The sequence below is a fragment of the Pseudonaja textilis genome, chromosome 13, assembly GCF_049901715.1.
Source record: "Pseudonaja textilis isolate UNSWEBS1 chromosome 13, rPseTex1.2, whole genome shotgun sequence".
NCBI classification, from domain to species: Eukaryota; Metazoa; Chordata; class Lepidosauria; order Squamata; family Elapidae; genus Pseudonaja; species Pseudonaja textilis.
The window spans coordinates 808,211-833,893 of NC_142002.1; the positions used below are offsets into that span (position 1 = coordinate 808,211).

General features: G+C 47.3%; 2 protein-coding genes and 1 long non-coding RNA gene across 7 annotated transcripts in view; 2 read left to right on the forward strand and 1 right to left on the reverse strand.

The window, feature by feature from the left end:
• FRMD5 (FERM domain containing 5) overlaps positions 1 to 5,115 on the reverse strand; it is a 67,484-nt gene extending 62,369 nt beyond the window's left edge. For 2 of the 4 annotated variants that reach the window (XM_026709356.2, XM_026709358.2), the window contains exon 1: positions 4,636 to 4,849. In XM_026709356.2, coding sequence (XP_026565141.1) covers positions 4,636 to 4,737 — 102 coding nt within the window. In that variant the 5' untranslated portion in view covers positions 4,738 to 4,849. Of the gene's footprint in view, positions 1 to 4,635 lie in introns of all 4 variants that reach the window. The other 2 variants (XM_026709355.2, XM_026709357.2) reach the window with 2 other exon arrangements.
• Positions 5,116 to 5,271: 156 nt separating this feature from the next.
• Positions 5,272 to 8,940, forward strand: LOC148124705 (uncharacterized). The gene is made up of 2 exons (XR_015745097.1): positions 5,272 to 5,567; positions 6,589 to 8,940. It is a non-coding gene; the product is annotated as an uncharacterized LOC148124705 (long non-coding RNA).
• A 1,950-nt stretch (positions 8,941 to 10,890) lies between these two features.
• On the forward strand, positions 10,891 to 25,539 carry GOLM2 (golgi membrane protein 2). 2 transcript variants are annotated; one of them, XM_087941824.1, is made up of 10 exons: positions 10,891 to 11,751; positions 13,515 to 13,569; positions 14,043 to 14,145; positions 15,223 to 15,313; positions 15,627 to 15,762; positions 16,049 to 16,129; positions 16,951 to 17,043; positions 17,134 to 17,292; positions 21,853 to 22,020; positions 23,599 to 25,539. In XM_087941824.1, exons 1-10 carry the CDS (start codon positions 11,425 to 11,427, stop codon positions 23,667 to 23,669), a joined length of 1,284 nt encoding a protein of 427 aa, XP_087797950.1. In that variant the 5' UTR covers positions 10,891 to 11,424; the 3' UTR covers positions 23,670 to 25,539. The 2 variants fall into 2 exon arrangements, with proteins under 2 accessions (XP_087797950.1, XP_087797951.1); XM_087941825.1 differs by having other exon boundaries at positions 21,853 to 21,939.
• The last annotated feature ends 144 nt before the right edge of the window (positions 25,540 to 25,683 follow it).

Sequence of the window (25,683 nt, forward strand, 5' to 3'; positions counted from 1 at the left end):
AGCTGGCAAAGCTACACCGGAGAAGCTACACGGGGGAAATAGAAAGAGAGAGCAGGAACTGGCCGAGGTGTCTTTTCTCTTGCAGGAAGAGCAGGCAGAACCGGGGAGAAATTCAGAGGAGAGGCAGGCTGTTCCAGAAAGGAGACCTGCCTGGAATAAATTGGGGGATTCGTCGACACAGCATTTATTGGCAGAGGGGAAGGAAAAGGAGCATCTCGGTCAACTTAGCTTTTGGAGGATATGAAGCTACAGAGAGGAATCCTTCATCAATATTTATGGACGAGGTGGGGGGGGCAGGGGAGCATTCTCAACTGCTCCGACTGGGACTAGGAGAGGCCAGGAAATCACCCTTCCCCCTTCCCAAACCCCGGTGGCTTTTACTCAATGGAGTTGATCTCCGCTGAGCCATCATGGCCACAAGTTACAGACAGGCTCACTCTCCAGAGCTCTCTCTGATGACCGTCCAGTCTTAGATGTAGATGAGGGGACAGAAGGGGAATTCATCGGATTTGCTGATTGTCCTCTAGGACTCCTAGATTTCTCTCGCAGTTACTATTGTTAAACCACAATTGTTGAGCTACTCAACCAATATGTGCAATTGGTTTTTCCTGCCTATGAATCGGACCTTACCTTTCTCGCCAATGAATTGCATTTTTGTTGCACAGGACACAGCGTTCAAGTCTGTAGAGAGCCTCTGGATCTTGAGCCCATCTTCTAATCAAGTGTTGGCAATTCGCCCCAACTCGGTGCCATCCGCAAATCCGATGGATTCCCCTTCTATCCCCTCATCTACATCATGCATGAAGATGTTGCAAGAGTACAGAGAGTCCTCAAATTATGACAATCCAGCCCAATGTTTCTGCTGTTGACATTTCCTGAGTGAGTTTTGCCCCATTTTACAACCTCTTGCCACAGTTGTTACGTGAATCACTGCAGTTATTAAGTGAATAGCAACAGCACTTAGGCTGCAGTTTACAGAGTCAGCATATTGTCCCCAACGATTTCGGAAACACGGTTGCTAAGTGAATCTGGCTTCCCCATCGACTTTACTCATCAGAAGGTCACAAAAGGGGACTGCATGGCCTCGGGACGCTGTGACCGTCATAAATATGAATCAGTCACCAAGCGTCCAAATTTTGATCACATGATGATGGGGACACTGCAACAGTCGTAAGTATGAAAAACAGTTATGTCTTTTTTTTCCACTGCCACCATAACTTCAAGCGGTCACTAAATGAACTGTTTTAAGCCAAGTAATATCGTACTGGGCCCAGAACAGAACATTGAAGTACCTCATGCCTCCCATCATTTGGATGTAATTCCATTGAGTGCAGTTGGCCAGCCAATTACGACTCCATTCTTGGAGTCTTAGTGGACAACCAGCTAAACAGGAGCCAGCCGTGTGCAGCAGCAGCCAAAAAAGCCAATGCAATCCTAAACTGCATTAACAGAGGGATACAATCGAGATCCAGGGAGGTACCAACACCACTCTATAAAGCCTTAGTAAAACCACACCTAGAGTCCTGCATCCAGTTTTGGTCACCCCACTATAAAAAAGATGTTGAGATTCTAGAAAAAGTACAGAGAAGAACAACCAGGATGATTAGGGGACTGGAGACTAAGGCATATGAAGAACGGTTGCAGGAACTGGGCTTGGCTAGTCTAGTGAAGAGAAGAACCAGGGGAGACAGGAGAGAAGCCTTCCAGTATTTTAGGAGCTGCCCCAGAGAGGAGGAAGCGGGTCAAGCTATTTTCCAAAGCACCCGAAGGCCAGACAAGGAATAATGGATGGAAACTGATCAAGGAGAGATTCAACCTGGAAATAAGGAATTTTCTGACAGGGAGAACAATCAATCAGTGGAACAGAAGCTGCCTTTGGAAGTTGTGGGAGCTTCATCACTGGAGGCTTTCAAGAAGAGGCTGGACGGGCCTCTGTCAGAAATGGTGTAGGGTCTCCTGCTTGGGTGGTAGGGGGGTTGGACTGGATGACCTATCAGGTCCCTTCCAACTCTGATTATCTGTTCTCCACCTGGGGGTGAAGCTGTCTGTCTCACTTTGTTCTAGCTTTGTGGCTGACCTGCCCCCCCAAAAGTCACGGCAGCACGGGAGATCTGCAAACATAAGGAATCTGGGGAGCAGGGCGGGAAGAAATCCCGGGGAAGTCCTGGGGATGCCCTGCACCTTCCGTCCACCCGCCCGCTCCTGTCTCCCTTCCCTAAAAAGGAGGCTTCTCCTTTGCCCCGGAAGTGCTGCGCCAGCATGTGGTGTGCGGAGGGTTGCTCAGAGCAGAGTGCCTTGCGTGCGGCGACAAAAGTGGAAGGCAGCAACCCAGGAAGGCGGCCTTTGTGGTCGATGCCAGGGGCCCAAACTCTTTTGGGGGACCGGGCAGAGGTTAAGGAGGGCAGCAGCTGGAGAGGCCCCTGCCTTCTGCATGGGACCCTCCCCTGCTCAAGAGACCCCCCCACTTGGCAACTGTGCTGGTTCAATCATTCCTCCCCTCAAGACCCCGGCCTGGCTAGAGAGACGTGGCCTCCTGCGTGGAGCCGAAGGAAAGAGGCTGCTGGAGTCGCATCCCTTTCCCCTTGGAGGAGCCCTCCCCCACTCGGGACCCTCTCCAAGGACCCACTAGAGCAGGGCTCTCCAACCTTGGCCACTTTAAGCCTGGCAGACTCCAACTCCCAGAATTCCCCAGCCAGCTGCACTGGAGGAAAGGGAGCTTAACAGGGGAGGCAGCACCGTTTAACCCTCTCGGCTGGGACAAGACGTGCGGCAGGCGGTATTAAAAGGCATCCGTTTCGATTGGAAAAGGCCCTGCAGACTCTTTGGGCTCAGCAGGGCTTTTTTCAGTTGCCGTAGAATTATTTCAGCTGAACACGGAACAGCTGCATGGATTTGAGAGTCACACGTTCTGATTAGAATCCAGTTCCTCACATAATCAAGATAATGAAAAACACATTCTAGGAAGCGCACCCAGGCAGCCTGCTTTAAAACCAGCCACCCAACAGAATCACAGCCTCAAGTCAGGAAAGAGTTGAGTGTTTCGTGTCGTTCCTCCCCCCCCCCCCCCCAGAAGCCTCCCTTCGTTCTTCCTCCCTGCAAGCAGCGGCTCTCAGGGGAAATTCCCATTTTGCAGATGTCCGAAATGTTTGGAAGGGAAGAGGAGTTTGGGGACCAGAGAACTCGCCTCCCACCACCCACAGCCCTGGAGCAGGGTGAGACCCCAGAGCTTCTCCATCTCTTTCCCATGAGACAATCCAAGCCATCAGCCCAAGCCTGGGCCACCGAGCACCGCTACCTTCCAAAATTCTGCTTGCGGTTCCAGCCCCCAGAGAGCCGCACTGTCGGCCCAGATCAGGGCTCCCTTCAAGCCAGCACAACAGCAGGACCAGGAGCCGAAGAATCCTGCCGCAGAGCCCTCCGCAGGGCCCCGGGCTCCCACTCCTATTGCAGCAGGCCGATCAACCTAACCCTAACCCCGCCAAGGGTTACGCTGTGTGGAGTCCGCGAGGATTTGGCTGATGGAGGGGCAGACTGTGGGGCCAAGGCTGCTGGGAAGCCTGACCCGGGCTCAAGAGGGGCCAGAGCCAGGCGCCTTCTGCGAAACTGGAACCATGATTTCCATGCATCCTGGTTAAGGCCCGATGGCCGCTAGGACCGTCCCTCGCACGATGCAGTAAACCAGCCTTCCTGGTGGCAGGAAGCTGGGAGCAGAAAACCAGTTCAATGCTGGGACTCTCCCCCACCGGCAATGGGGAGGGTGGAGGGTCCCCGGAGCTCTTCCAGGAGCCCCCACAGAACCCTGAAGGCGGGAGATGCCCCGTCCGAGGCCTTGAAGCAGAGGCCACAACTAGCCTGGTGGACTCGGAGCCTCCCCATCATTTGGGCCCTCAGAAGGTTTGCGGGCCCCAAGACGAAGCCTCTCAGCCCGGCGCAGAGGCGCTTCCTTCTTCGGGGGGAAACGGATCCCTCCCCTCATAACCCTCCCCGGTAAAGCCCGCCGTTCTCTCCAACGGGCCACCGGTCACCCCCATCGCGCTGCTGGTGGGCGGGGAGCAGGCAAGCGACCAAGCCAGCCGCCCGGCCAACCGCCAAGGGCCAAGGGCAAGGGCAACCGCTAAGAGGCGAAAGGCTCCGGGACTGCCGCTTCTCCGGGCACAGCGCTGGAAGAGGCGCCCGGCCGTGGCCCCGCAGCCCGCCGGACCGCACCGCTACCCAACGCCGCTTCTGCTACCTCTCCGGAACCGGCCACAGTCCCGGCGGGGCCTCTCGGGCCAGGCGCAGAAAAAGGCGCCTCCGGAGCCGAGCCGGACTCAGCCTCCCCGGCAGCCCGACCTCCCCCGGTCGCAGCTTCGCCGGCCGGCCCGGTCTGCCTTCCGACGCGACGGCTGCCTCGCACCGGGCGGGGGTTCCTCCCGGGAGGGCTCGGTCGGCGGAGATGCCCGGCCCGCCCCCCGCCGCGCCTCCCCGGACAGAAGTTTCTTCCCCGCCGCGTTTCGGCAGCCCCGGACCCCGCCGCGCCCGGCCTCGCCCGCCGAGCTCCCCGCGTGAGGCCGCCGCTCGGCAGGCCGCCCCCGGCGCGGCGTTTCCCGGCAGCGGCAGGCCCGGCGAGCAGCCCGGCCGCGCCGCAGCCCCCACCTGGATGGTGCACGAGTACTCGTTGTCGTCGAGGAGGCGGACGGTGCAGCTGTAGTCGCGCTCCAGGCTCCTGCTGCTGCCGCTCACCAGCCGGCTCAGCATCTTGGCCGGGGCGGCGGACGGGGGCTCCGCGCCGGCTCCCTTCACATGGCCGGAGCAGGGGGCTCCCTGGCGGGCGAGGACGGGTGCCGCCACCGCCGCCGCTCCCGCCGCTCCCGCCTCGGCTCGGCTCGCCTCGCACAAAGCCCGGCTGGGAGGGAGCGCGCCGGCCAGGCGGCGAGCGGCGCGGCTTTCGGGGGCGGGCGAGGGGCTGCGCCGAGCCGAGCCGGGCTTGCGGGTTCGCGGCCGGCGAGGCCAATCCGGGCCCGGCGCCGCCTCTGACGAGCTCGCGCGCAAACCAATGTGCCGCTCCGCTTGGGAAGGGCGGGGGGCGCCCGGGGACGCTGCCGCAGCTGCAACCGCCGCGGACCCCCCGCCGCCTCCCCCGCGGCCCCCGGCGAGGAAGGAGCGGAAGGGGAGCAGCAGCCTCGCTCGGTCTCGCCCGCGGCGACCGCCCCGGAGGGGACGGCCCCTGGGCGCCTCGGGGCAAACGGCGGGGAGGGCCGAGGCTGCGGGGGATCCCAGTCAAGGCCGGGCGCTTCCAGGGGCTGGAGGGGGCGGGGGCGGGCGGGGGCGAGCCCTGCCAGTCGCGAGTTCAGACGTGCGCGTGAAATGCCGGCAGGAGCTTCTCGGGAGCCTCAGCAACGACGGTCCGCTCCCGGCACGGCCTCTCCCGCCCCAGCCATCGCGGGAGCTCCGCCTGGAAGTCCGGACAGGTGACTCGTCTCCCCGACCTCAACGGCGGGCAGCGCTTTTTCACCCGGCCTTACAACTTGAGCGGGTGGTATGACCCGGTCCGAGTGGATCGCCGCTTGCCGCTTCCCGCAGATCCAGTAAGCAATTGACAAAAGTAGTAGCAGGTAGGAAAAGTATTCAGGCAGCTAAACAGGGGCAGAATTGTCACAGCACCGTACAACTGGGGATCCAAGTGGTCATCTAGCCCAACCTCCTGCTCAGTACAGGATGCACTAAGCCTGTCCAGCTGGTGATTCTGTTCATGGGGCAGTTTTGGGGGATGGGGGACGGACACTCGAAGCAACATGAGTTGCTTGGTGGATTGTGGCTCTGCCTGAAGGGAGCCTAAATTCTAGATTGCGTTCTGGAACTGCAGCGTGTTTCCTCATCCTCGACTTCAAAAAAGGGAGGAAGGAGGGAGGGAATCCTAGTAGAAGCAAGCAAGGTTATTACTACAAGCCCGCTAGAATTTGCCAAAAATAGATCATGCCAGACAAATCTTGCTACATACATTCTTTGACAAAGTGTGTAGCAATAGCAATAGCACTTAGACTTATAAACCACTCCATAGTGCTTTATAGCACTCTCTGAACAGTTTACAAATTGTAAACCGTCTGGGTCCTCATTTTACTGACCTCAGAAGGATGAAAGGCTGAGCCAACCCTGGGTCAGTCAGAACCAAACTCTTGGAGGTGGGAAGAGTTTAGATTGCAATACTGCATTCTAACCACTGCACCTAAGTAAATCAGTGGACCAGCAAAAGGTTGTGAATTCTTACCTGGAATTCAGGAAGGCAATTGATAAAGTAGACCATAACCTACTTCTTAGTAAGATTTGAAAAAAACATCACCACCAGATGGATTCATAACTGGCTTTGACCAACCATATTCAAGGTATATTGAAGAGCTTCTTAAAGGAGATAGCCATTTTTAAAATGTATAGAGTAAGGCTATAATTTTATAGGAACATGGTCTGAAATAATTCCAGCTATTTTATCCATCATCTTATCTCTTTTATTGCTAAGGAGTGAAGCACCACTAAATAATGAAGTGTGTGTGTGTTAACGTGGCCTTCAGTACAGCTGGGCCTTTATAGACCTCCCTTTCCATTTCCCTGCAGTAGGGCCGCTTCTTGGGGACCTTGCTGTGACTTCCCCATTGAGGCCTCAGCTGCAGGATGGTCTCCCCTCCAGATGCCACCGCTCTTACTGTGGAGACATTAAAAAGCGGTTGTCCCATCTGCTGCAGAGCGTTTGTAGGAAAAGAATCTGCCAGTCAAAATCCCAGGCAGTTTGCCACTTAGAACGCTACGGGTTTTCCCGCTTGGCCTTTTCATAAAGGCTGCTTCTCATTAGGAAACTTAGCCGTGAGTCTTTTGCAAAACAAAACCAAAAAAGGGGCCATTTCAGTTACCATCTTTTTGAAAGGTTGCTTAATAACTAGTCGGTACTGAGCTGCAGACTACGAGTGACTGCAAAGCAGGGATGAAATGGGCCTCTGGATTCAAATGCTGCACCTGCTGAAGACAGCAGCCAGACATGAGCTGCCCGGGGGACGGGGGGCGGTCTGTTTCATGCTGCAATGCCACCATTCCAGCTTAGCTTGGTGGTCTCGGGTGCATCTGCTGGAGGTGCCAACCTTTAACATTCAACGCTTGATTGAAGGCAGGTTGGGAGCCATTGTTTTTTTTTCTGCAGTCCTAATTACTCTCTGAAGCCTGTGTCTGTCTTGTTGGGCTGCAGAACCAAACCAGACAGTTATAGAGGTGCAGATGATAGACTAAGCAGTATCATCTTGTGAAAATTAGGAAACGGTCTTCTTGGTGGTGCTTCTGACTATGAAATGCTGCTCCTGCCTGCTACCACCGTTTGGACTTTCTTAGACTGTTTGTAGTTTTCTTGCCGTTACTTCGCTGGCTTCCAGTCAATTATTTTCTTTTTTCTTGGTCTGTCTTATTTTCTTTTTCTTTTTATCTGAAAGCTATGGAGTTCGGTGGCCTCAAAGCGGAAATAATAAACAAAATAATAAGGAATTCAAACAGATAAACACCTGCCACATAACGGTCCAGACTTGACAATGGATGATATGGAAGACAAAAAAGTATTGATAGTGGATGGGGCCATACTGGAAAGAGCAGAGTAGAAGAGAAAGAACTGGAGAAAAATCACAGAATACCTGCAAATAGCAAAAGAATAATGTGGCAAAAGAGAGTAAAGATGGTATCAATAGCTAGAAGTGCTTTGGTTGCAATCCGAAAACAACTGGAACACTATTTGAATAACAGCAGCGTTAACAAAACCACCACTAGTCAATGGCAAAAAGCGGCTTTATTTGGAACATTTTACATGCTGCGAAGACGTCTTGAACCCCATCAACAACATCTGGAAGGACTCTATCTGAGTAAAAAATGCCAAATCCCATCTAAATATCTGGCTGACTGTGCATTCCACTATAATAGTAATCCATATTACTATATTGAGGGAAGAAACAACAAGAAATATAATTGTAGTATCTATGCAGGATCACAGAACACCTTACCTTGTTGAAAAAAATCATAATGTTTAGTTTCTTGGCTAAATCTGAATTTCTTAAAAGATGTGGGCCTATTTTTTTAATCTGGTTTTCATTTCTCTTCTTTTCATCTGCTTTCACACTGTAAACGGATGCCTGCTTTTTCTTTGACTTTTGTTATTTATTTAGAACTCTTCTGCCATTTCATTTTTTAAAATGATATATTTATTTGTGAAGGTCATACTTGGATTCCAGCATGGATGCATTCAATAACTACATTTGAACTGTGGAGTACTCTATTAACCATTAGGAACTATCGCAATAGGCAGAGATTTATTAAAAACTAATCTTTTATTGATGGACTAAATCTATTAATTTAGGTGTACTTATTCCATATATTTTTCAAATGATTATATTAAATTATATTAAATAAATTACATATACATACCTATCTGGATATTGACAGAGGAGTTTATTAAGTCTTATCCTTTGAGACAGGTAAGTGTGCTCAACATGAATGCTATTTTTAAGATATGCCTGTCTGTAATATTTTTTTACAAATAACTCAGGATGTCAAACGTATGCAATGCACCTTCCTCCTCCTATTTTTCCCACAGCAACAACCATGTGAGGTGGGTTTGACTGGGAAAGAGCAATCTACCAGACCAAGCTGGCTTTTATGGCTATAGTAGACTTGAACTCATGCCTCACCCCTCATGTTTCTAGCCTGGTGCCTTAACCGCTAGACCAAACTATATATTTTTCATGGAGTTCCCTTGCCTGGATAGCATGTTAAAAACTCAGTATACCATTCTATAAATCCTTGTGAATGTCTTAAATTCTGAAGCTATTATTTTAATTCTTAGCTAAGGGCTGTGGGTTTAAGTTTCCCGAATCTGATACTATATTCTTACGTTATTGGTATGGATTATGTTATTGTAAATAAAAGTAACACTACTGATATCATGCCTTTTAACAAGCATTTTGGACAACTTACTGTGATACCTAAGATACACTCTCTTTCCTTGGATCTTTTGGAATATTCATGTAGAGCGCCTCTAATTAATTGATAATGTCAATTGTCCAGTTGGTGAACCCAGAAAAAGGAACTGCTGGGACGTTATTTTACCAAGAGTATAAAACTTTACTGAATAAACCACATTGGCAGAGAAGAAGCGAAACCACCTCTGGATTTCCCATGCAATAGCAAGGGTAGATAATCCCCCCTTTTTTCCTACGGGCCACTTGCAGTCCATAACGTCCACCAATCACTCCTGTTAATTTTGTTGTGGGAAAGAGTCAGCCACGCTCGGACGGTGAATGCTTGAATACCATTCTCCTACCCTTGCATTCCGTCCACCCTCCTCCCTGTTATTGTCAAGCAAGTGAAGAAAAAATGTAGATGAAAGTGTGAAGTTATTTTTATATTGCATGATACTATATCCCTTGCTGCTATGTCTCTTATCAGTTTGAAATGGTGGTATGCCAGTTGTATAAAATAACATTTTGAATTTTTTCTTACACAAAAACCATTCTGCCAGAGAATATACATCTTGAATATGATTTTAAAAAACTATGATATGGAAGATTTAAATGTTGAGATATTTTTTTTCTTTATCAATAATAGGACAATAATTTCCTTTGTTAAGGGATAAAAAATGTCATTGAGTTGTTGCCCCCCACTGGCTGCATTAAGAACTGCATGGGATGGGTGGCATCTTCAGCTACAAATCCACTACAATTATTCGATATGATTGCTAAGTCTCAGAACCCCCACATTAATTATTAAAAATACTTTTTTCATCAAATATTAAATTTGATACACAGACTTTAAAGACCAAATAGAGATTCCCATTTCCCCTACAAAATGGGAAAGTGTCTTAATTGCTTTATCAAAAATGTGAATCTCATTGTCTAGAAAAGGAATAGTTGTTGGATGCTATGAAAATAAGGCTTATTAAACTATTTTGCAATTTCCTAAAATTGTTATGTTTTGAGCAGATGTCATGAAACATTTTAATTTAAGATGGGGACTTTGAAGTATTTTGGATGTACTTTTGAATTATATACCTATTACTAAAATGGATTTTGGAACATTGTTTACTGAAACTTGTGTTAAACTTTTAGGTCAAAGTCTTCATCTATCTGTCCCTTGCAAAGCTCTTTTTCAATACGATAATAGCACTGAAGAATAGTACAATAATTTCAGCCTTCAGTTATCCAAATATTTCTGGAGTCACTTTTCAGTGATACCCAATAGCTGCTAAACAATGCTATTTGTTCAAATCCAAACACTGCGTATAAAAACCCAGAAGTTCATCTACATGCCATTAAACCTGAAGCAAGTCTCACTTTATTACAAATAATACAGTGGGTGACCAAACCTTGATGAATGCACGTTGCAATTAACAAAAAAAAAACTTCAGCAAGTTTCAAAGTAAATTTGCTCCAATTTCAAAAGGCAGGCAACATTAAACTATCAGGGTGAGGATTTGTTAGAGGAAAAAAACATCGGAAAGGAGCATGAGCTCTTAAATTCTAATATGATTTACATAAATTTATATTAATTATATTTAACTATACATATAATACATAAAAATAAATCGTTCCCTATCAGGTTTCCCGGCACTTCGCTAAAGCAGTGTTTTTCAACTCGGCAACTTAAAGTCACGTGGACTTCAACTCCCAAAATGCCCCAGGCGGCACGCAGGAATGCCGGGAGTCGACGTACAGCACGCTTTCCAGCCGCCGAGCGGGCTGACGGGGGAGCCTCGCTCCACCCGCGCCAAGTGCCGCGCCCCGCCCTCGGACGCGGCAGCGGGGCGGGGCTGCGCCGGCCCCGTCCCTCGCAAATCTCGCAGAAACGGCGCGCGGCCGCTCTCTTCCCGCGAGAGGCGTAGCTGTGGGAACAGACGGCGGGGCGACGCGGAAGTGGCGGACGGGCGCCGTTGGCCGCCTGGCGGGGCTTCCCACTCCCTCCTTCCCGGCGGCCGCCCAGCCTCGGGTTCTCCGCCGCCGCCGCCGCCGGCCCGCCACGACCCTCACCCGCCCGGCGGGAGCGGCAGCCGGCATCGGGCGGGGCAGTCTGGGCAGCAGCAGCTGCCCCGGCCTCGCCCGGCCCTGCCGTCGAGCGCTGCGGTTTGCCCTTGAGGGGCTCCCGCAGCAGCGGCACGGCCGGGGCGCCCTTGGGCGGCGGCGCGCCGGAGCCCTCCCGGCAGTCCCGCGGCCCCTCGGCGCCGCGGGTTGCCAGGCGTCGCCCGGCTTCTGCTCGGCAGCGGCGCCAGGTCCGGGGCGCGGAGGCTGCCACCGTCCGGCGAGGGGTCCCTGCGCCGCCGGCGGGCCTCATCCCGGGCCGGGTCGAGGAGGCGGCGGTGGCGGCGGTGGCCGATGCGGCAGCCGCCCTTCCACCCCCGCCAGGCTCTGAGCGAGCCGCCCGGCCTGCCCCATGGTGGGCTTCGGCAGCAACCGGCGGGGCGGCCGCCTCCCGTCCTTCCTCTTCGTGGCGCTGCTGTTGGTCATCGCGGCGCTGGCCTTCAACTCCTGGAGCTCGTCGTCCCGCCAGACGGTCCTGCAGGAGGAGGTGGCCGAGCTGCAGGGCCAGGCCAAGCGCGGCGACGTGGCTCGGGGCCGCCTGGAGAAGAGGAACTCGGAGCTGCTGCTGCAGGTGGAGGCGCACAAGAAGTCCCTGGAGCAGAGGGAGGCCGACCGCAGCCAGCTGAGCGGCCAGCTCCAGGCCAAGGATGGCCAGGTCCGCAAGTGTGAGGACAGCAAGGTGAGGAGGAGGGTGCGGCGGCTGCGTCCAGTCCGGCTGCCAAGGAAGGGGGTCTTACTGGCCTTTGAAAACTATTAGAGAGGACATAAAGGTCAGAGGTCTCCAGACTTGGGCCGACTTTAAGACTGGTGGACTTCAACTCCCAGAATTCTCCAGCCAGCTATGCTGGCTGGAGAATTCTGGGAGTTGAAGTCCACCAGTCTTAAAGTCGGCCCAAGTCTGGAGACCTCTGATAAAGGTGGAGGCCAGAGATGCCTTGAGGCCTTTCAACTTCCAAGAGTGCCTCCCCCGATGGATGGGAAGTTTCCTCCTCTCTATTTCCTTGATAATAGCCCCCATCTCAGAAGCAAAGTGACTCTGCACTAAAGCCACGTCTAAAACCATTACAGTCCTCAACTTGCAACAGTTCCAATGCTTCAGAAGGACGGAAGGCTGAGTCAGCCTGGAGCCTGGTGAGATTTGAACGGCCAAATTGCCGGCTGGCTGCCAGCAGTTCGGGGTCTCACCAGGCTCCAGGTTGACTCAGCCTTCCATCCTTCTGAGGGGGGTATAAAATGAGGAGCCAGATTGTGGAGGGCAACAGGCTGACTCTCTGCTGAGAGAGGACTGTCAAAGCCCTGTGAAGCGGTATATAAGTCTTAAGGGCTGAGGGAGGGAGGAGGGAGGACAGATGAAGGAGGGATGGAAGGGAGGAACAAAAGGGGAGGGAGGGGGAAGGAAGGACAGAAGGGGGAGAGAGAGAGGATGGGAAGACGGAAGGATGGATGGATGGAAGGAAAGAAGGAAGGTCCATTGTGGCACAGTGGTAAGAATGCAGCACTGCAGGCTAACTCTGCCGACTTGCAGAAGTTCGATCCTGACCGGCTCAAGGTTGACTCAGCCTTCCCTCCTTCTGAGGTGGGTAAAATGAGGACCCAGATTTTGGGGGGACAAGAGGCTGACTCTGTAAACTGCTTAGAGGGGGGCTGTGAAGCACTGTGAAGCGGGATATAAGTCTAAGTGTTGTTGCTATTTAATGACCAGAGTTACAGCGGCATTGACTCAAGTGACTTATGACTGTTTTTCACAGTTACGACCTTTGCAGTATCATCCCTACAGTCATGTGACCAAAATTCAGAGGCTTGGCAGCCTATTCCTATTAATGACAATTGCAGCATCCAGAGGTCACGTGATCTCCTTTTGTGAATGTCTGGTGAGAAAAGTCAATGGGGAAGCTAGATTCACTTAGCAACATCAATGATTCACTTAACTGCCAACAAAATGACCAGGAGGTAATGCAGCTGCCCCACCAGCTGACCCCTGGGGTCCCCAGCCCTGCTTACACCGTTCAGTATGCGCTTCTGTTCGTTCTTCTGGAACAAGGGTGGCTTGTGGGATTTCAGGCCCCACTTCAACTCCAGGCCTCTGCAGGGAAGGCCCACACTGCCTTCTGCCAATTCCTTCTGGGGAAACAGGGTATGAGGTGCCAGCTGCCCTGACCCGTGTGGAATACCTGCCTCCTCTTAAGAGGCAAGCCATGACACGTGTTTCCTCAGACATCAAGGGGAGCACTTTTGTTTAAGCCAAAGAGAAAAAAGGGGGATCTGGAAGTCTCATCCCTCCAGGGCGGTCTCACCCCATCTCTGAGGCTCTCCAGTGAGGCCATAGACGAGGGAAGATGGATGGCCTGGCCCTAGTCGGAGCTGCCTTCAGAATCCTAGAGAATTTTATTCTCGGAACAGGAATCTGTACTACTGCACTACTTACTTTTTTTTTGTTTTTAGGTCAAACTTCAGAGCAACATATCATACCAGATGGCAGACATACGTCGCTTAAAGGGTAAATGTTCTTGGTACAAACACGATTTTATACCTGAATAACACACAGCAGTGAAATGTAATAACCAAGTAGGCAACATGCTCTCTTGACGTTTTTGAAAGACCAGTACAGGTGTAAAACCTCTCCTACTTTTTGTCAACTCTTGTAATTTCTCTTAAATATTTGGCTACATAAATATAAATTTACTACCGTAGAATAAGAAACATTAAAAATAGGCAGCATTTCTGAAAAATGTCCCATTATCTTCTGGACTTTTTTTAATGGGCCTCAAGTATAAAAATAACAGCCTTTATTTTTTGTAACAAAGGAGTTATGGAATAAGGATTCAGAAAGATTTTTTTTTTTTTACTTCAGTAAACATTTATATTTTTATTACAATTGTGGAAAATTACCCAGCTGAAAACAAGGCTAAGTTTAGAGTATAGAGCACCTAAAAAAAAAAAAATTGTCCCGATGTTTTTACTTTGGCTTAGAACAACTTGCAGAATTGCGTCAAGAATTCCTACGACAAGAGGACTACCTTCATGAATACAAGAAAAACAATACACAACTTCTTAAAAGATTGGAGTATGAAAGGTGAGGGATTAAAAGTGCATAAAAGTAACCCAGTTATAAGACATTTTATTGTTGCCAGGTCAGCTCGTTTATTTATGAGCTTTAGGACCAGTGTGGAGAATTATTTTAACCATAATGTTCTTTCGCGGTTGTTGTATAAAATAGGTTAAAGATGTTTGGCCTCAGCCATGTTGTTTGATGGGTCAGTACAGCTTTATAATTATTATGGAGGAGAAGAATGGAACATGCTTTGCTTTGCTTGTTTGTAGAAATAAAATCTGCAAGTAGATTGCAGTTCTCCAAAGTCAATAGACAATGTAAAATGGCCAGAGAGTGTTGCAGTTGGATGCCACCCTACTTGGGTTCATGACTGATCGAGATTTTTGGTGAAGGAGTTCCTCAAAAACGTTAGAGACCCCGTCCGTCTGTCTCACAACTCTGTCTGCCTGACCTTTACCTGGCTGAAAGAGTATATCAAAGGGAAACCATTTTTGAGCAAAGATACCTCAGGTTGGGCTAACTTACAGAATGCATCCAAAATCTGGGGCCTATGACTCCCACCAAATTGAAATTTGGCAATTTTTATAAAACATTGTATGATGTAACAATTATTAAAAAAATTATGACATAATGCAAAATATCAGAAAACTTTCCCTGCAGTCAAGTGTCGATCTTAATGTTCATCGTAGCCCAGGGATCTCCAGCCGTGGCAACTTTAAGACTTGTGGTCTTCAACTCCCAGAATTCCTCAGCCAGCAAAGCTAGGAGTTGAAGTCCACAAGTCTTAAAGTTGCTTAGGTTGGAGACCCCTGTGGATATAGCCTATTTTCAAGGCAGATACTCCCCGAATATTGAACAGTTCAGGTATACTAGGACCTCTGCCATTTTTGATAAGCATTGAGGAATCTGGTAAGGAAGTATCTCTGAAACAATGACCCCATGAATATCGGGTTGTCCGGTTTCCTATAAGAGCCTTTTAGTATATTCAGTGTGTTATGCAGAAAAGAACTAGACGAGGCAGATCATAAATGATACAGTGGGAAGCCCAGAAAAACGGTCAATCTCAGTTCTAAATTCCACTCTCCATCTTGGTTCTAGTTTTCAGTGTGGGCAACAAATCAAGGAACTAAGAATACAACATGAAGAAGATATGAAAAAAATGGAGGAACAAGTTATGCAGAACCAGAAGGTACATTGTTCTTTTTGTGAGGGGTGAATTTAGGGCTCTTCAGCCTGTTTTTGCTTCCTCCCAACACGGGTATAAGATGGGACAAGCAAGGAGCAGACTTGGCTGCAACACTAGTTGCTGTATTGGAGTAGAGTTTTTATGTTGTTACGCTTGGGCTGTAGGAAGTAGGTGAGGCAAAGGTGAAACGAAAGGCGGATGGTTTCTGGATGTCGAGCCCAACAATGAAATATGAAGCATTGAATTAACTGAGAGATGAATGAATATTTTCCTTGTAAGTTTAGCTTTTAATCCTCAAGGAACATTTTTACAACAGGCCACCCATGGGAACCAATTCACCAAAGACCTTGAGAGAGGATTGAGTGAGAGTCCAAAAACAGTCAAGGCAACTCAAAAACTGAATGAAGTTAAGAACGAAGCACCATCGACCAACAATATATCAGATGGCAAAGGTCTGTCTGGGACAACTGTGGTAAGGCATCAGGGTCCCTCTGGCACTCATGGGAGGATGGAAAATGCTTGCCTGGCACGTTACCTGGCCAGGCTACAGACCTGGCGGCACTGCACAGTTCAGTCAGCAGAGCTTGGGGGGGTTTAACCTGACTGCAGCAGGAGGTTAGGTGAGGTAACTTTCCTTTGTTACCATTCCAACTCCCTTCCCTGGAAGAGTCTAAAGGCACCTATTCTTAGAGCTTCAGTGGACGGTGAAGCAAAGGGAAAAATATCTTGTTTTGACAGAAAAGATTAAACCTGGAGATGACGCAGGCATGCCTGGAATAGAAGAGAACGACCCCGCCAAAGGAGAAGATACGCTCACTGGTTAGTATCTCAAGTCTAACGTTGGCCTTTTCTTGCATTTCTGCTCAATCCATAGACAGGTATTTGAATTGATAAATGGGACCCAGGGTATTTAAAAATACTACTCTGATAAATAAGATTGGGGATGTTCTCCTTACTCGTGCAGTAAAAGACACTTGCAGTGTTGTTTCTGGCTTCTTAATTATGTTGCTTTTCAGTTGGCGTTCACAGGTGGCACTAACTGCTTAATGTCCCACCCCGATCTGAAATATGGGAGATAGGAGCTGTAAGGCAGGACTTCTTCATGGAAGTCCTGACACTGGTTAGGAAACGTTCTAAGACCTTCCTTTTTAAGTAGGTTGTAGTAAGAAGAGCTTTTTATGACACGTTTTTATCTTTAACACTGGTGAGGGGGTGCTATGTTGACAGAGGACTTCTGTATACCGTCCAGTCCCAAGTTTGACGCAATGTATATTGGTTGATAAAATAATGCAGTGTTTCTTCTACAAATCTGGAATTGCACATGTTTATTCATTGGTTGTTAATGCTGGTAGATGCTGTAATCAGCAAACCCTTCAGGACTATTAGGATAGAGACGTGATTCTCTGATTTCCCCAGGAATTGGCATTATAACAGTTATAACTCAGGGAGGCTTATGGTGAACATCTACATTTGCTTAGAGCCACAGCTGGATCTGTAACAGTCGGTCTCCTGTTGCAAACATTGGCCCTTAGCAGAATGATTTGTTTTCCTTCTTTGAAGCAAGTGCTAAATAATTGCTTGGTAATATGTTTAATTAGTATTTACAGATGTGAGTCATGGTATGAATTTGTGTTTTTTAGCTTTGAAGAAGCCACTTTTTTCAACTTCTCAAAATCAACAGCGTGGTGAAAATGTTTACACAGAAAAAACCCATACTCTAAATCGGGCTCCAGGTGAGATCATGTGACCTTGTTGATTTGCCCTTCATCCTGAGCTTTCCTCTGTATCCTTGAACTTTGGCTTTGTGTTGTTGTCTGCTCCAGGTGCAGATGAGGGTAACGCTGACAATGTAAACCAGGTACCATCGAACTACCTTCAGCGGGCAATTCCTGATCACCCGTTGGACGTTCAAAAAACCAAAAAACAACTTGCAAAACAGACTTCCAAGGAGAGGCTCAATGACTTTCAGAGAATGAAGCAAAGTGAGTCAGACCATGATAATTGAGCATAATTGCATGTCTTATCTCAAGTTCATTAAAACACCTAATATCTACCAGCTGGTTGTTTTACGTATATTTGTATTCAAGTTGTCTTCATTTTTTTTAAAAAAATCTTAGCCATTAACTGCTGCACTATAAATCCATCTCAGAAGCTCAGAGCTCTATCTTCTAGCCTTCCTACCCAACATGCGCCCGGACTCCAGAAAGCACATTGCTACTCACCTTGAGTTTGCCAGAGAGCACTTGGGTAACCTAGCTGGCCACGGGAACAACGTCTTGTGGGCCTATAAGGAGAGAACTTATGAAATGCATCGGAACCAAGAAACGTAATGTTTGAAGAAAACAAAAACTGCCTTTCAAGGAAAGAACCTTATCCAGGTGGTGAGGTGTGAGACTTGGAGAGTCAAAGCCGTCCAGGTCCACTGCTTGGCAAAATCAGCAAGATTTGTCAGTGGGGACAAATTCAGAATCTTTGGGTAGGGAGAAAAAAAACAGCAGGTGTAAAATGAGGAAGACCCTGTAGGGCAGGAATCCATGTCAGAAAAGGTTCTGGTGGTTGTGGTGGTTCACAAGCTGAATATGAACTAGCTGTGTGATTCAGTTGCCAAAAATGCAAATATAATATTAGGCTATGTTAACAAAATTTAGCATGGAGATCAAGAGAAGTGATTCTGTGTTGGTGAAGTTTATTTATTTACACCTCCTTGTAATGCGCACGGCTCCCACCTGATTTTCGCCCTGTTTGAGGCCTTTTTCACCCTCCCAGAGACTTGAGGGAAGCCTCTGCAGCCTTTGGAGGCTGAAAAACGGGCCCAAATTTCTTTGCATGCAGCCAAAAGCAGAAGAAGAAAGAAGCAGAAAAAAGCAGCCCAGTGGACAGGCCAGGTGCGTGGGGCAAGTTCCCCCCTCTGTCCTTTCTCCCCTCCCCTCACTAATATTGGAGCATCTACAACTTCTGGAGGCAAGGAGTTCCACTGATTAATTGTTTTGTCTGGAAGTTTCTGCTTAGTTCTAGGTTGCTTCTCTCCTTGATGAGTTTCCATTTGTTGCTTCTTATCCTGCCTTCAGGTGCTTTGGAGAATAGCTTGACTCCCTCTCTTCTTTGTGGCAGCCCCTTAGATATTGGAAGACTGCTATCCTGTCACCCCTAGTCCTTCTTTTCAGACATACCCAATTCCTGCAACTGTTCTTTATATGTTTTAGGCTTCAGTCCCCTAATCATCATTTGTACCTGGATGCAGTATTCCAAGTCTGGTCTTACCAAGACATAGAGCAGTACTAACACTTCGTGTTATCTTGATTCTATTGCTCTATTAATGCAGCCTAGGATTGTGTCGGCTTTTTGTGCAGCCGCCACACACTGCTGGTTAGGACTCCAATATCTCTCTCATAATTAGTACTATTGAGCTAGGAACCACCTATTCTACACCTGTGCCTTGGGTTTTTCTTGCTATTTTTATCACCAGTGGATTTAATTTTGTTAAATAGGGCTCAGTGATCAAATCTGTCAGGAGTCTTCTATATCTTGAGCTGATCTTCTGCAAATTTGATGAGCTCCCTTTGTCTAAATCAATGATGAAGATATTGAAGAGTACTGGCCCCAATACAGAACCTTGAGATAGCCCACTGCATCCTTCCCTCCCGGCAGGCGCAGTTCCATTCAGGACCACACACTGAGGGCAGTTGGTCAGCCAGTTATGAGTCCATCTGGTGGTGATACTGTCTGACCCATGTTTTTCTATCTTATCAAATAGTAGGTTGTGGTAGACCTTATCGAATTTCTAATATTAAATTTATAATAACAATAAAATAAATACATATAAATATATATTAGTAATAATAAATCCCAGGTCTTTGGGAAACTGAGTAGGTGGATAAAAATGCCAAATCCAATCTAAATATTTGGCTGACTGTGTGACAAACCATAATGTGTAGTCTATAACCAACATAATTATTTCTTCTAAACCTCCAACCTCCAAGTCAACGCTTCTTAATCTGAACTGTTGGGTATAATTTTGTATTTCTATGATTTTTCATGATCAAATTGATAGATACACTAATTCAAACATATTGTGATTCTTTTGTTTGGGTGGGGGATATTTGATGATTAAATGGTTTATATCATTAAGACTTGAACACGCTTCTCAGAAATAGAGACTTGAGTCATGCTCCCATGGGATGGAAGAATCCTTTCCCTTCATTTAAAAAGTACTTCGAGCACATGTAAATATCCTGCGGTAGTTCAGGACATAGAATGGTAGCGTCTAAAGAGGGAATGAAATCCTCTTCTCAAGCCTTCTTTTAATTTTCAACTTTTGTATTTGGCCTCTCTTTGCATTTTCAGTCAATTGAGGAATCAACAGTTGAATATTGCAATCTTATAAAAGGCAAAAGTAAATCCTGGAAGTGCAAAACAAATCGTTAAGTCACGCAAAGGCACCATTAACGACTTTCTTGCTTGGGCCCTGGAACAAGGAGCGCAGAAATGACGTATTCCGATTCCTTGTTCCAGACAACAATATTTTCTAGGAGACTCCTGTTTCTATTTCTGTCTCATTTTTTCCCTTTCTTTTCCCCAAGGTGTCAGTGTTGTGGTTAAGGATTTTTCAGAAGTAGCTTTTACTTACAACTCACGCTCAATCCTGCGTTCTAGGATCCTTATAAATACCCCTGAATCATACTCGGCCTTCTGAAACCAGATTTCTCCTGCAGGGAGCAAATTGATCTGGATGCATTTCCTGGGCTCTCCTGGGCAAGCAGCTTCTGTCAGCAAGTAGAACGTCTTAGAAAAAGCTCTCCAAATATTCTTGGCTCCCAAGCCTGCCTCGTTTGCAAGGTTAAGCTAGTATTGAAAACTTAGAAAGCTAGCAGTTCTTTGCTGCTGTTATTTTTAATTACAGCTCTTTGGGTTTCATAAAGCGGTTGGAATTTGACAATTCTCCATACCCAGAGCCCCCTCCCATGCACCAGTTGGCCCATTCCTTGGGCTGGCTTCTCATCCTGCCATCATTAGGCAGCCCATCTGCTCTCACTAGAGCAGGGGTGTCAACCTCAATTTCATTGAGGGTCACATCAGGGCCGGGGAGGGGGCAGTGCTAGCCCCTCGCGACCGGGTGGGTGTGGCCACTTGATGCTACTCCCCAAACGGCTGGCATGTTTCCTCTTCGCATTGTGTAGACCAGGATGATCCGCCAGGTCCGATCCGACCACATTGTGGGCTGAATTCGGTCCATGGGCCTTGTGTTTGACACCCCTGGACTAGAGGATGAACAAAAAATGATCCTCAGAAAGCGAAATGATTCCCACTCTTATGCAGGACCTGCTAAAAGGGAGCATATTTGGTCCTGGAAAGAGCATCCAGAAGGCAGGAACCGTTTTAGTGCCGCTTTTGGGGCTCACCTGCTTTAGGCTGGAGCAAAATACCCCCCAGCCCTCCTTTCCGAATAGGGCAGGTCTGGAGATGCTATGTCACCCCAGCCTCAAAACTCAAGGCAGGAGGCGGGCAGTGGTAGAGCTGCAGAAAGAAGCAGGTGAAGTCATTTAGCTTTCCATTCTCATAGCTTCCCATCAGTGGAAGCATCTTTCCCCAGTTTTTGTTGTTTTTCCAGATAGTAAACTGAGAACTTGAACAATTAGATTGGTTTCTGTCTTTGTAGATGATTAGAAATAAAAATGGCATATTTACCACAAACGTTCATACAAAATTTATGAAATTAATAGCGTGTATGCCCTCTGCTTGAACGTTTATGTATGTATACAAGAAAGGGGCTGGCCTCCAATCTTAGCTGTATTCAGTGCTGAATTTGTGAGAGATGCTTTGGAGGAAACCCTGGAAGGATTTGCAAGTTGATTTCTTAAGCAACCCCAGCTGCCTTTTGCATTCTTTCACCATCTGAAAAATGGGCACTGGGCTCCAGTTCACCCACTTAATATGGCACCAGACCGTGCCATTCTTGCAATGTACGAGAAGTAGTTTTCTTCAGCTTAGTTTGTTTTCCTTGTGAAATTTTGTTTCACAATTTGTCCTTTTCTAAAATATTTGGAATTTTTCTATAGGTTGGAGTATGTTAATTATTGTAAATTCAGTCCAACTGACCAGGCATTTTCATCAGCTCAAATAAATGGAAGTCAAGGTATGCTTTAAAAATATTCAACCAGTGTAAATTGGTTACTTGCCTTCATTTAAATCGAGCATTTAAATTCTCTGCGTGAAAAACACAGCAAATTGAAAATAACCATTCTGTCACAAAACTAGAATTTGTACAGTATGTGAGATTTTGGACCGATCTTTCTAGTTATTTAGCCCAAAAGGTGATAGTGTTTTACCTCGCAACCGAAGTAAGGATCATGTAGCACGAAGCAAAATGTCTACTCATATTGTGATTTTTTTTTCCTATTAAGTTCTGTAAAATGAATATTTTTGGGGGTTTCTGGTGCTGGAGAAGCTGCAAGTTACCTTTCCATGACTTTCTGCACAGGTGACATTGCCTGCCCCCTCCTCCCTCCTCCTGGCTTCTGACTGATCCTTTGCCTACTTCACAGGCCGGTTCTTTGATGAGAACGAGTCCCCCGTTGATCCTCAGCATGGATCTAAACTGGCGGATTATAATGGGGATGATGGGAATGTGGGTGAGTATGAGGGAGACAAGCAGGCTGAGCTGGCCTACAATGAGGAAGAGGATGGTGATGGTGGTGAAGAAGACATCCAAGGTGAGCTTGGGCCTTGTCTCCATCCCATTCACTTAACTTCATCATGTAAAAAACTCTTGGGCTTTTGGGTAGAGTGCCATTATTCAGCTGATAGGAAAAGACTTTTGGCACCCGAGACTTGACCGTTGTCTTTTTTTGTACATAGTAGTTTTAGGGTGGGATGTTTCCAAACTTGAAGCTGTTTTCTTGAAATGACTTTTTTTTAAAATCGGATTTATTTGTGAAGTTTGGCTTTGTGTGCAAAGGGACAGATCTAGCACCAAATGTTAAGCTGGAGGGTGCAATTGAATTTACAGTACTCTGCTTTGGAGAAACTAGCTGGGATTTTGAGCCCATTCTAGCAGAAATGATGTAGACCATGATCTTTCAAAGCAAGCAAGGACAATTTGATTGGTCTTCAAGGTTCCACAGAGTGCATTTGCTGCAAAAAACCCCCGTGGCCTAAAGGATTATCACTTAACCTAGAGGGCAGATGTAACCCAGTGATTCACAAGTATTTAAAGATTTAAAAATCCACCAACGCTGACAGAAAAGAGCAAACTTCACTCCTCTATAGCATTGAAAATATTAGCTAGTTGGGCAATAAAATCTCTGCAAGAAAGTAACCCAAGTTCAGCGAGCACTCCAAATATTGTCTTCTGCTGGATTTAGAAAAGATCTCTCTAATAGGATGAGAGGAGTACATTAAATGATGAAGTGAAAGGTGAGGTTATAAAACACAAGACTGCTGAAATCCAGTTCTCTGGAATGGCTGTCCAAATCAAGGGTGAGTAATCAGCAGGTGCCACGTGCCTCACTGCAGCCAGAGCACCTGGGTCTGAAAATTGGGCCTATTTGGGAAGAAGCATATAAGGAAAGGGTGTGTGTGTGTTGTGGTGGGGGGAGTCAGCTTTATAAAGCATTATTATCCCCTTAAGACAGAGGTCTCCCAATTTGGCAACTTTAAGACTTGTGGACTTCAACTCCCAGAATTCTCCAGCCAGCATAGCTTGTCATATTGTTGTCATACTGGGAGACCTCTGCCTTAAGACCAGGCAGGGGACACCTCAAAATCATTTGCTCTGGGACATGTGACTATGGGGCTCCGGCTGGAGAAGCTGCCAAACCATGGCCCCTCCCGTAGGGGTCACTGGGGGAACTTGGCCTGCCTTCTTTTCTGGTCCAACTTCAGACTGCCTTTCTTTGACCAGCTTCTTCCTGCAACACACCACGTTGCATCCAGTTCTCTTCAGTTTTGAGTCAGATAAAACTGAGAAGTCCCAGCATCCTTTGCATAATTTATTCTGTTTTATTAGATTGGAAAGAAAAGACCCCCCCAAACCAACTGGTCCAGTTTTCTGTTACAGACCATTCTAATGGGCAAAGCGGGTGCGTTATTTAATCCCCAAAGGGAGGCGGGGGGAGGCCCTGAGAGATCTGGACTCCTCCCTTGCACTGATGTTGTAGGACTGCAGCACCCCAGTCCCAGCCAGGGGTGGGAAGGAAAAGGCAGCCTTTGCAGCTAGGCGTCCCTCCGTGTCTCTCCTCCCCCGTGTGTGGGAGAGAAACTGAACCTTGGTCTTCCTCCTTGCATTGCAGATGACGAGGAGAGGGAACTCCAAATGGACCTGGTGGACTATGGGAAGCCACGCTTTAATGAGGTCCTCTAAAGCCCCGGTGGCTTTCTTCGGGGAGATTGCGCAAGTCCTCAGCGCTCGGTGCAGAAGACCCCGGAGACCAGAGACCGTGCGCTGTTTGACCTGGAACCTTGGGAGGAAAAGGTAAAATGCGGCGATGTGCGTATGGTGGGTTCCAGCCCTTTGCCAATCAGAAGATGAGCAGTGGGTAGAGTTACTGGACTGGGCTGCAAGACTGTTCTTTATATGTAATCTTTGTGTTAATAATTAACATTGCAAAATAATTGTACGTTTCTGAAATAAAGTGAACGTGTACAGTTTGTATCTCATACATAGTCATGACTTCATTGCAGAAAAAAATATATATAGATGGAACTTTGAAACAGCAATGTATTTAATTCATGCAAGCAAATTGTTTTCCCTCATCTTGTGACTTGTATTTTATGGTAATAATTTATTTTGGAAAAAATAAGACTGAAGACATGATACGTGTTTATGAAGGAACTTTGTTTAACACAATTCTGCAAGGTCTGTGGTGGCAGTGAAACCATACAGGAAGTTCGCCCTAAGAGAATGACTAACGTTACCCATAGCAAATGTTTTGCAAAGTATTCTCATTTTATACATATATTTTTATTAGGCTCTGAATCGATAAATAGTATTTCGAGCATTCAAAAGCTAGTCTGCTAACCCATGTTTTTCTTTACAGCAGTGGGCTTTGATTGTATGCAATGATAATTTATTTGAACTTGCTTAAAATTGCAATGTTTGGATCTTTTAAATTCATTCCTCTCTAAACCCATTGCGTCCAGTTCCCGAGTGATGCTCCGTGCTTTTTTAACAGAAGTGCTGCTGGAGGGATTCTGCATGAATAGAAAAGGGGTCAGGCATGTACAGCCAAGGGCACCTTCCCATTTCCTGGGGAGGGCAGGGCCAGGTGGATGGAGCACTTTGGGATGTTCAGGGCAACGTTTACGTCCTGATAGTGACAGGCTATTAACCCAGATGGTTTTGTCAGCCAAGGGCTACTGGGAATAAAGTCTTTTTAAGCCCTTTACGACAGGGTTGATCGTCTTTCACTACAGATCGTTCCTAATGACAGTGGTTGGGAGTGGAAATTCCCAATGCCGTCGCTAAGCAATACAGTCACAAAGTGCAATGCGACATGAACCAAGGCTACTTAGAATGGCAGCTTCAACATTTCGGGTTGCCATCATTAAATGAGTTCTGTGGTGGTGTTAATTGCAATTCACATGGTTGCCCCTGGTAACGTCCTCCTGCCTTCCCAAGTGACTGATTGTTGGAAGCCAGCAGTGAAGACCACAAATAGTGACTGTAGAACCATGGGATGTTGCAAGGTTGTAATTGAGTCAATTGCCAAACACCCAGATCGGGTGTGCTTTGACCACTGTAAGTACAAGAACCGGTTGTAAGCACCCCTTGGCTCTGTGCTGTTGTAAGCTGAGTTACTGAATGGGTGGTTGTTAAGCGAGGACCACCTGTATTCCTGCGCTCAGGTTAAAGTTCATTTTTGATGAATAAAGTCCATTTGTGATCACTGCATTACACTGAATTTCATTAGAAAATTATTCATTTCTGATAAAAGTCTCTACCTGGGATTCTTTTGAGCCATAAGATGAACGCAGGTCCCTCAAGGGGAATTGTTCTGCCTGCAACTTTTCTTTCTATGCTGTAAAAAAAACCCTGCTGTGTTTACACACAAATATAAGGCTGAATCTGCAGCCCTGTCCTGTTCCTCGTAACCTTCCCCTCCCCTTCCCTCCCCCTGTCTGTCTTTATGTTAGAACTGATGAACTGACAAAACTATTTCCAAAGCTCGGTGTAATTTTGTTAATCTGCTGTTGAAACTGAACATTTAATAGGGTTTAATAAAAGCTTAATACAGCGCCTGTGTCTGCCTTTGTGTTCCTCTCTCCTCTTGGCAACGGACAGCGAAGAGAAATGAAGATTTCCCACACCTTCAACACGGTTTCGCTTCTTGCAGAGTTGCGTATGCGTATACGTATACCTTTTCTTTAAATACCCT